Here is an 11,498-nt window from a genome sequence, read left to right on the forward strand (position 1 = left end):
TTGAGATGCATTGAGACTCCTCCCACCTTTGGAGATCACAGCTGAGCCTTCTTTTTAATCACACTGATTACTAGCAAAACTGCACAAATGACAGCAGCACACATAAATTATTTCCTTAAAAGCGTCAAGCTATATTAGAAGCATAAGATGACTTTCATGTGGACATCTGCTCAGTCATTTTGGGATTTTCAAAAGCACAGAGAGATAAAGAAAGACAACAGGGGTCAGCATGTTGGTGACTGCACTGGACAAAGCTGGCACCATTGTGTAACACTGGCAAGTCACAACCCCTCTGTGCTTCAGTTTCCCCATCAGAGCAGAAGCCTCATCTGCACATCTATTAATGAAAAAACCCTAAACAGAAGCTGTTCACTAGGCCATTTCCCTTCCCAAAACACATTAAGCAAACCATACCATGATTTACTTTAGAAGTAAGTGCTCTGGCTTCGAGTCCTGGTTAGCTTTGTCACACTGTTTATGAAGTTATAATTTCTGCAGCTGCCTCTGAGAAAGGCAAATGCCTCATGAGTGAACCAGCACCCAACATAGCTCCTGCTCACACTTACTGACCTCATCTCTGAGCCACTGTCGTGACAACCAGCATTGTACAATGTCAGTATTCCCCAAGGAAATTCTGAAACATCAGGGAATGGATGCACACAGAGGAAAGGTTATCAAAACACGTCCCTGAGGCCCTGTCATTCTCAGGCATCTTTGGAAAGGTAACATTTTCACTTACCAGCTTAAAAAAAAATAAAGAAAAAAAATCAGTAGCTGTTTTTTAAATTGGAAAAAGCCAATGCAAACTGTGGATAACTCAGGCACACTGACCTCTAAGAATAACAACAGCATAAGGGCAGGAACAGGCTGCTGCCTACGCTCCATTATGCCAAGATCAGCATTTTTGTGCTTGTTTGTAGAATAGCAACCATTCATTTTTGAGTCTGCCACCTCTAAACAGAGGTCATATTGATATTCCCTGTAATTCTGGGGCATTTGATTTGTCCTATAGTCCCAAGGCATCATCCCCAGGCTCCTACTGCTCAGATTAAGTTCCTGGTAAAATCTTAAGTCAAGGTTTTAGCACTGTGCAACCCTCCTTGAGGAAGTGGTATGTCACTGGAAAGTGGCTAGAACACATTTGTCTAGAACACCTTAGCCAAGGAGAACTGAGGACAAAATCCTATGGACATCTAATATCACATGTCAGCAATACCAAACAGAAGTCTTCAACGCAGATGAACTTTGGAGTGGCTTTTCAAGGGGTAATTGAAATTCATTTGTCTTACTTTTTGTAACACTTTCTTGCTACTGCAGTCAAAGACACTGCGACAAGCACATCAAAATATGAGTGGCTTCTTTGTCTGCCCCTATTAGTTCAGTTCATTGTTTTCCATATCTAGCCTAACAACACCCATCCACCTTACCTGGTGGAAGCTATGTAGCACTTGCTATCCACCTGGAAAAAAGGCAGTTTTCCAAATATCAGGTTTCAGGACACAGATTTCTGGTAATGCTCACCTTCCTTCTCATGCACATGCAAAAGCAATGCAGCAAGTGATTTCTCAAGAAAGCACATATGGAACACGACAAGCACATGTCAACCTTGATCTGACATGCACCACACTTACTGCCACAGAGATGCACACGCAAACTCCTGATTTTAAAAGCTGATTTTCTCCTGATTTTAAAAGCTACTGTGCTTCATTCAGCATCGTGCAAAACCCCATGAGCACAAAACAAATGACCAAGATTCATTCCCAGCATGCTGCCTACTCCCTGCTTTGATTCATCCACTGAGCTTCCTGAAAAGCATGGCAAGGTATGGAGAGAGTTAATGGTGTTACATGTTATCTCAGTGCTTGTTAGCCTGACAACTCTGACTGAGCCCTGCTGAGACCACAGAGCAAGAACACACATGGACAATTACACATCTTTAAAACTGCCCTCTGTGCCAGCTCCACGTCTTGAGACTCGTGGGAGTAAATTCCTTGCTCTTTTTACCCATTGCCCTTGAAATACATTATCAGGCTCAGGATTTTCCCCACTCCTATTCAATGCTTGCCAGGAAGAAGCAGAAAAAGCAGCAGCTATTGCTCAAACAGCTACCTTAACTGTCTTCAAAGCAAAGCAATAAAATAGGTGGCAGCCTCCCAAACTCCTTCGCTCATACACCCTTTGTTTGCCAACTTTGTCACATTTGGTTGGTTTTAGTTGTCATGTAAGGAGCAGAGAGGACATCACAGCCACTGATAAGGAAATAAAAGGCTGAACAAGGACTGTGGAAAGCTCAGGCTGTTCTCAAACATCTGATCTGCTTCTTCTGCAGCCCTTTCCACCTGCCCTCTACTAAAAAGGGTCTGGATCAAGGGGTTGAAGCTCTGGAAGAGGACAGCAGATCTGGAGTTAGAAACACTGAGCAGTCTAGGACACAGCTGTTCATTCAACAAGCACACAGGTGAGCTAAGATTTAAAAAAATGAAATCCAGTATTGCAGTAATGAGAGGCAGAATCAAGAAATCCCAAAGAAGCAGCACTGTAAAATGGCAAAGAACCGAGTCATAACCTCACCTCCACTATGAGATCAGCACTTCTTGCTGCAAGGGGATAAATCAGTCCTGCACCAGCTCTGCACAGCTCTCCTGAGGAGCTCACCAAGGTGAAGAGTCCAGCAGCCCAGACAACACTGCAGACTGGGCTCAGAACTCACCATCCTACTCAATCAGGCCTAAGTTAAACCTCAGTGACTTCACAGGACACCAAACCCATGAAGTTTGGCCATGGCCTGTAGCCCTGCTTGCACAGTTCCCATTGCCATTGTACAGAGATCCAAGGTATTGGCCAAGAAAGGGTTCTCCAATGAAACACAGGCACAGGCAAACCTCCTGACAAGAACCTGCCCTCAGCCACCTCACTTCACCTTTGCTTCTGCTCAGTCACGAATTCCACCACCAAAACCCACTGATCCAACTTAAGATCCTTGAATTTCAGTTTGAAAACAATCTCCTCTGAATAATCTCTTTTTCTTGAATCCTTGAAGTAGGCTGACAACCCGTGAAGCAGCAACACAGAATGAATAATGAGCTTCTTCCCAGTCATATCCTAGATGATGACCACTTACAAACAGTAACAGACAAAAATTGGGTTCTCTTTCACCCCACACTTCAACTGTGGCAGATGAAATATCAACCTCAGCCAGTATAAACCCCAGTAATTATTACCATGATTTAAGCTTATAACTATTTAGTTATTAATCAGATACATCATGTACTTCTTTAATTCTTTGCGTTTTGCTTTTAAGACTCAATATCTGCACTGTGAACCATCACCTTCATAGTTTGATTTGGTACATGCAACACACCAGTTTGGCATGAACTCCTGTGAATCCTGAGCCATGAGACCTAAGAGCCCTTGTGAATCAGTGGATATCACCAACTCAGCCATGCTTCAGGTTCCATATTCTCAAAGAGGGAATAATGACACTTCTTTAGAAGGTGCTTTGAGAGGCACAGACAGAAAGTTCTGTAAGAAAGCCAAGGATTTTCCCTCTTTGCATCTGTAAAACCTTGAAGAACTTCACACCCATCAGAGAGCTTTCTGCTCCTTTGTACATACCTCCGGACTACATGGCTTGCTAAAAGCCACCTAAAAGCAATACCAAAAAAGTAAACAATATCTATGAAACTGGGTCATCATCTGTCCCTTCAGGAAAGAAAAAAAGACCACCATAAGTTAGGTATTTTCACAGCTGTGAATCTTAGCTGAGAGCTCTCCCCATGAGGGGCCTAAGCAGGGCTTGCTGCCCCACCAAACATGGGCATTCCAGCACTGAGGTTCAACAGCAAGCTTCAATCAGGCAAACACTGAAGAATACTTTCTGAAGTAGTCTGAAGTAGCCTGAATTAATCAGTAAACAGGCACTTAAGGGGCAGATACAGATTACTGAGCTCAACCTTAAAACATGAGCATCAGTCAAATTTGGCAAAATCTCACCCATCTGCTCAGCCTTCAAATATTAAAGTAACCAGTGGACAAACCTTTACCTGTGATGCAAGATCCCACAGCAAACCCCCAGCTCCCTGGTTGTAAATGCTTTGGATTCAGGGCTATTTCTGATGTTGCAGTATGAACAATGCCTTCAGGACTTAGAAGCTGCTCAGCAGAAGGAAGACACACAGTGTGCAAGGAAGTTCTGGCTGGATCTTTGCACTTGCTTATCCCAGACAGCAGAAGGGAGATCACACTGCAGACAAGAGGAGGTCTTGAAACCTATTCCTGAAACATCCCTCCATGGATCCAGACCCAGCACACTGACAGTGGCCATGCAGCTTTCATGACAGTTCTGGCCCTGATGTGGTGAGGAGCCAAGAACTACTCACATCACAAGAACACCTGCCAGAAACAGGTTTAACATGTGCATGCACAGTGAAGAAGCTCAAAAAAATGCTCAAAGGTTAATGAAAAATCTCATCTGTAAGTCTTCCAGGCATCAGGAGCAATCATCTCTGAGAAGTTAGCCATTTGCCACCTACCCATGGTGATGAACTGAGCAGGAAGGGACCACAGTACAGAGGTCTGAGGTCACTGCCCAGTTTGCTGGGAGTCCTCCTGGATCCCAGACCAATATTCCTGGAGAAGGCAGCCTTGCAGGAAAGTAAATGGAGCTGTAACAGGAATGCTTTGCCAGATTTCAGGAAAAGAACAGGACTCTCTGCAGTGACAGATGGAAAGTGGAGCCCTACTACAGCTTTGCTCTGGCTGCTTCGTTCATACACATAGGGAAGCAGCTGAGGTCACTGAGGCAGCACAAGCCACAGCTTTGCCAGCACAACACAGCACTACTGGTACAGCACAGCAACTCTGCAGAACCAGAAAGGCATTCCCACCACAAGAATAACCTGAGTGTGTAAAGCTCTGGCTTTAAACCATATGAACAAAGCAGGCACACAGAAATACAAAGCTTCTAGTCTGGACTCCTTTACTTGGAATCTACAGTGTATGAACAAAGAGGGGGTTGAACACAGGCCTCCCACCCTGGAATTAGCACCCAATCCAGGCACCATTACTCCTCAACTTTGTTTTGCCTCCCATAAGCCAAATTAAGGTACACAGAAGATGTTTCAAAGTCAAATTGGTATCATTCAGTAACCCAAGTCTGCTCTTCCCTCACAAGTTGTCACACTGACACCATGGGGCTGGAGCAGCTCCACATATGTGACCTGCATTCTGTGGCAATCCTGGCTGGATGCAAAGTTGACTGTCATGGAGAGAGCACAGAAGAATCTCTTTGATACACTGAGCACAGCAGCAATTTAAAGAAAGCAGTTAGGAGTGCCAAAGAGAAAACAGGCCATTAGGCATCACAATAGCTAAACCCTGGCACCAGGGATGCAATTCCCTATTAATGCGACCACACGTCTGAGATCATGAGGCAAGTGCCTAAACCAGAGGCTTCAAAGGAGCTTCAATCTCCTCTGCCAGGGAGAAATGGCTTGAACTTCCATTTAGATGCTGAACTGCCTTTGCAAATTGCTCCTGCTGCCCACAATTACAGCCATTTGGGTGACAGTCACCTGCTGCTCCTAATCTATTTAACACCAGGGAGCAAGGAAAAGCAGACAGAAAAGTCCCAACTGGAATACACAGCAATCAGTTAGAGATTGTTTCTAGTTCCAGGATTCAACAGCTTTGGTTTTATGAGGTAATATCAAACCATGTATTTTGTAAAATTAAAAGCCACTAAATTTAATTCTTCATTTTGGTAATAGGTCATTTGCAACACACTGAACCTGAAGTTCAACATTAGCAACTGATACAAGCACAGACTCATCAAAATGGACATTAAGTGCAGCAATAACCTACAGGGGAGTTAACAACTTAACAAGGAATGTCTTTCACTACTCCAGTTCAGCCCTGTAGCTGGAGATCTCTTTCAAGACACTTCTGCTACCCCAATCAGGCAAGAGAGATCATACCATCTTCTTACAGGAGAAAATAAATTTTTCTGCAACATGAGGTCAGAGCTAAATGATCTTTTGTTAAGAGCTTCAGTGAGCAGACTGGAAATTTTGTGCCCTGAATCTATCCCCACTTAAATACTGATCTAAATTCTTCTCAAGCTTTCAAAAGAGCAACACTCAACAGTAGCCTCAAACCATTTAGAAAGGAAAGCGACAGAGACAGCTCTCATTTCAGCTCTTTCAGCCCAGAAATGCACACACACACAACCACCGTGTGCTGGCCTTCCTAACCAACAATTTGCCAGCTGCTTCCCCAGGCAAGGAAGTCAGTGTTTGGTATTCAGAGCATTTGCAGGCGTTAGGGTGGTGCAAAGACAACCTCCTGCTATTCCACAGAAACAGGAGCCCTCAGGCCCTCACCTACTGCGGTTAGGGGAAAGCACCAGCAGCTGTGAGCAGTGGGAACCCCCTGTACCCAGTCCACAGCTAACAGTGTAACCCACTGAGAGATGCAAGATGTAGAAAATGCAGAAGCTTCAGCTTTGAACATCACAAAAATCAATATGGCAAAAAACATTGAAGGATTTTTCTGTTCTCAAAGAGCTAAAGAACATAACTTTGTTGTAACTCTGGTACCAACGGAAAATGGTGCTCCAGACCTCACTGCAAACCTGGCTCTGTAACCTGTTGATACAATTGCTGCTGTAAAAACATGTACCTCAGCCTTGGTGTTCGCAGGATTACAGTGTCATTGTCACTCGTGCTCCAGCTCTTGCCTATTTCATCAAAAATTAATAGAAACTTCTAGCAATTCCTCTGCAGTTTCCCAAGGGCAACAGTCAGCACTGAGAGCACAAATGACACTATAAAAGCGACTGGCACAGAAAAATGTGCCTTTCTCCTAGTTAGGACTATTAAGAAACCACAGATAAGATGCTGATGTCAAAAGCACAAAATCACCATCTTAGGAGCCCTGAACAAGTTCTGTTCACATAAGGCAAACCACTTTTTGAAGAGGAGCAAAATTTTCCCCTCCAACTAATATTATCAATAAAAGCAAGAGCAGCATGGCTAGAGCTAATCTGTCACCAACACATAAAATCTAGAACTCCAAAATCAGACCAAACCCTGAGTAATTCTATGCTTTAATCATAACTATCTGGGGCTTCTTTTCATAAAGACAGGCAAACACACAGCTTCAAGGTAGATGCTTTTACTAATTCTCTATTTAAAAGGTACCATACTTCAACAAAAAATTTGCACATAAAAGATCCCTTTCCACAAGTGGAAGACTCATGTTCTCAAGTAAGCCTACAGGGTAAGTTTCCCTGCAAATCAATCCCTTCCTTTAAGTGATACACTTCTGTGCTCATGTTAGGGCATGACACTCACCTACAACACATAGACGAATGTGTTCAGACTTGTGAAACAAGAAGGATTTCATGCAGCCACAAAGTGCCAGGAATGCAGTTCTGCCTTGTGCCCTCTGATGACACATCAGAACCCAACGAGGCTTTTGTAGACAGCCTTGTGATCCTATAGCTTCACTTGTTCTCACCTGGTAGGACACCACATGTGAACCAGGAAAAAAACAGGAAAACTGGGAACCAACGAACTGGTGGCTAAGGAGGGGAGTCAGAAGACAAAATTTCTGTCTGTAATTCTGCTACACATTTTTATCTGCCCAAAGGAAAGACTTAGCCTATCCTTTGAAGAAAGGATATGACATGACACACTCTCTCAGAAAAGCTGCAGTGGTACAGTTCTTTGCCATTTCATCAGGGAATGAAGGGTATTCCTACTGCCTGGGTCGTGCAGGGAAATAGAGAAATTCCTGCTACGGGTCATGGGTCTCCTCAGTTCGGGCACCAGGGCTAACATGCACAGAGAGCAGTGGAAGCCTCAGCTCTCTGCCTCCTCCTCCAAGCTCAGGCGGCGCGGGAGCTATTGCTGGGAACGGCTGCCATCTGCTGTCACACGAACCGCCAACAACGGCAGGTTTGCTGCTACAGAAAGAAAACGCTCCGTGGTAACAACCAGCAGGTCACAGGGCACTCACATTTCAAGTGGGTTCTCCCAGGCCCCTCAATTCTGGTCTTACACATTTAGAAAACACCTGTACCTTCTTGCAGCACATCCTGAGAAGCCTCTTGCAAGCCAAACTCAGTCTAAAGCATGATTTTACCTAGCCCATCCCCTTTGCTGCAGCTGTTTCAGAGGTAAAAGCACTCAGCTGTTAGCCCAGTCAGCAAAACACCTCTCACTGCCTGCAAATCTTTGCTCTGGATTGCAAACATCACCAGGGAAAGTCCCAGCCAATATCCTTACCCAGCACAGAACTTGGAGTTGTCTGAAGGAACAAAATGTGTTGCCCTTGTCCCTGTGGGGCCAAATGTGCTACCCTCTTTGTTTCAACCTTCACAGTGGCAGTGCCACCAGGAAGCTCTGCCAACCACTTCAAACACTGTCCAGACGGGGAAGCCTAAGTGAATTTACTGGGATGTTTTGAAGTTGAGCAAAGAATGATGTCTACATACTGCACAGCTCTCAGGCAGGAAAATCTCAGCCTCATTTTCCTTGAGGTCTGTATGTGCTCATGATAAAAAAAAAGTGTAAAGGAAAGAGAAGACCCACTGTGCCCCAGAGCACAGCTCCAGCCTGGCCACAGCACAGCAGCACCCACCTCGTACTGGGCCTGCAGTGGACACATCACATCTGCCAACTTACTTGATTTCCTCACCAGCAAAATCGAATGTTTTGGTGATTGTCACTTTTCCTGAATCTTTTGGCTTCTCCTGAAGCTTATTCCCATTCTTCTCTTCTTCAGCCTACAAAATACATGAAGCAGAAAGCAAAATAATGCATTTGTGAAGCCCAACCAAATTATCATGCCAAGGGGCTGAGGACCCAACACAGACCTCAGGTAGCACTGCAGCTCAGGCTGGTGGTCAAAGCAAGTCGCTCGCAGAGAAGAAAAAGGAAATAACCACTCTTCCACCAGAATGAAATTCCCCAATTTGCTTCCAGGCTTTCATTGGAGCTTAAGGATCAAAACAGACCCAAAACAAATGAAATTGTAATGAATGTAGGAAGGAGCAAGAACACACTGCTGTGGTTGGGAATGCAGCAGAAACCTGAAGACACTGTTCTCCCAAACTAAGCATCACCAGGCAGTGAAGCTGCCAGGGTGGAATCCACAAAAACATATTTATTTTTACTCAATTACAGAGAAGAACACAACCCATCAGCTGTAAAAGCTAGGCAGATCTTCACAGAGAACCCTGAAGATATTAAGCCACTTATCAATAACATCTCTGATTTGAGAGGGAAAAATCTTTACTAAGCAATCTGTCAACAATGTCTCTTAATTTACTCAGTCACAGCTACAGCTTTTGGCAGGATACACAAAAAACCTCAGACCCTATAAATAATCAGAGCAAACCCCCAAAATTCTTCCTCTAAATCAACCACACACCACAGAGATCTTTAAGCAGACAACGTAAGTCCAAGTTAAGAAGTTCACACAGAGAAGAGAGAAAGTGCATCTCCCCATGAATTATTCTAGGCTATGTAATAACTTCTCCACTCACATTTTAGAGACCTGTCTATAACAGCTCAGAAGAAAACTTCCACTTCTCTCTGATTCTACCTGTGACCATCCCAGCTGCTCAGCCATAGCCAGGCAGAAGCAGGAGGGCTCAGATGAAAGGACTCTACACTTGCTCTGCAACCTTCCAACAGACATAGGAAGAGGCTTCACACAGCCAGAACTTCACCAGGTGTCACTGATGCAAGAGTCCAGGCTTCTGTTCACAACACTTTTTTTTTTTTTTTTTTTTGGCTGAGCACTCAGCTTACCCAAATCAGCAATTCTCGCGACACAAGGTCAGGTTTTGGTACCTTCTTCCCTTCTACCACCTCCATTGTGAAAAGCTTTGCAAGGCAAATAAATCCATTTGGTTTTACTGAGAACCAAATCCTCTAAAACAGCTGCTCACACACAGAATTGCCTCTCCAGAAAAAGCTCTGCAGACTAAGAGCACCTTCCTGGGACTTACAGAGGAAACTAGGGACTGTCAGATTCATCCTTGTTACAAACACACATCCCAACATGCAGCACTTTCCAGACTCCCTCACTGTATGAGGATGAAGGCACAGAGATGTCAGCACAGGCCTCTTCTGTTTTCCCACTCTCTCACACACACAGAGCCTCCTTTTTCTTCTTCTGAGCATCAGGAAAGGCACAAGCCTCAGGGGGAGCTGTGCCCACAAGCACAACTCTGACCAAAGCTCATCCTGCTGTTCCTGTGTCACAGGGAGAATCCAGGACCAGGAAGGGAAGCCAACAGAGCTCTGTGGCACACTCTGAGGTGCTGACAAGCAGGTGCAAAGTAGCACTGCCAGACCACAGACTACCCCAGCTGGAAGGAAACCAGCTCCTTGCAGTCTGGCCCATTATGGGGCTCCAGTCTCACAAAGCAGACAGGCAGGGCCAATCCCATCCTCCTCCCAGGTCCAACTGGTATCTGGCACCAGCCATAACTAATGCTGTGTGCTCCAATGCTTCAGGCCCTTCCCACACTCCCTGGGTCAGGCCTAGGCCCTGTTACCTTCTTGGCTTGTATCATTGGTGTGGCAGCTTTGGGTTTCTGTCCTACATCACTAAGGAAACTGGCCCAAAGAGCATCCTCTTTCTTTTTTTCTTCTTCTTCTCTGCTTCTTTCCTCCTGCTCTACAGTATCCACTTCCTCTTCTTTCTGCTCCTCTTCATTCTGTTCATTATTTTCTTCCTCCTTCCCATCTGGCTCTAGCAAGAGACCTCCTTTCTTCCTCTTCCTGAAAGCAGATGCCAAAACAAATAAAATATATATACTGAGGTGCTGCAACACTATTCCAGAGCTGAACTGTCACCTTGGGCGAAGCAACACAGTATTGCCTATTCTTGCTAAGACATTCTACCTGGGAGGCTTCCTCTAGTACTGGGGGTGAATGTATTTAGTGAAAAGCTAATGCTGTTCAGCAAACACAGTGACAGTGATGCAGAGTGTGCCTCTGCAGTGAACTGGCACCTGTGTGTGTGTCTGTGAGTGTATGATGAGTGAAACACTGGCACAGGTTGCCCAGAGAAGCTGTAGAAATGTCCAAGGCCAGGCTGGATGTGGCTTGGAGCAACCTGGTCTAGTATAAAGTGACCCTGCCCATGGCAGGGGAGCTGGAACAATGTGAGCTTTAATGACCCTTCCATGCCAAGCCATTCTATGGTTCTATGATTCTGAGGGAACCAGGAAGGTAGGAGAACTTGGGCCAGACAGAAACCAGCTTCAAATAAAGCATGTATGTACATATATGTATACAAACACACACACACACATACATATATATGGGATTTTCTCCTATCGCAGCGTGCTTTGCACTTAGAAAGGCTTATTAAACAGGAAATATCCCCTGCTGGGGAGGGTCTCAGCCGCGGTGCCTATCAGGCCGCAGAGCAGCGATTCCCCGTGCGGGCCGGGGGGCTCCGCCGCGGCCGTACCTGCT

At 45.0% G+C, this 11,498-nt stretch overlaps 1 protein-coding gene across 1 annotated transcript in view; it reads right to left on the minus strand.

Annotated features, from left to right (window-relative positions):
• CFDP1 (craniofacial development protein 1) overlaps positions 1 to 10,796 on the minus strand; it is a gene marked incomplete at its 5' end in the record, with an annotated part of 63,415 nt that extends 52,619 nt beyond the window's left edge. The window contains 2 exons of the mRNA XM_009079887.1: positions 8,688 to 8,788; positions 10,571 to 10,796. Of these exons, the coding sequence (XP_009078135.1) occupies positions 8,688 to 8,788; positions 10,571 to 10,796 (327 nt within the window). The remainder of the gene's footprint in view (positions 1 to 8,687; positions 8,789 to 10,570) is intronic.
• Positions 10,797 to 11,498: the final 702 nt, after the last annotated feature.

The sequence above is a fragment of the Acanthisitta chloris genome, unplaced genomic scaffold (genome assembly GCF_000695815.1).
Source record: "Acanthisitta chloris isolate BGI_N310 unplaced genomic scaffold, ASM69581v1 scaffold25678, whole genome shotgun sequence".
Taxonomy (NCBI): domain Eukaryota; kingdom Metazoa; phylum Chordata; class Aves; order Passeriformes; family Acanthisittidae; genus Acanthisitta; species Acanthisitta chloris.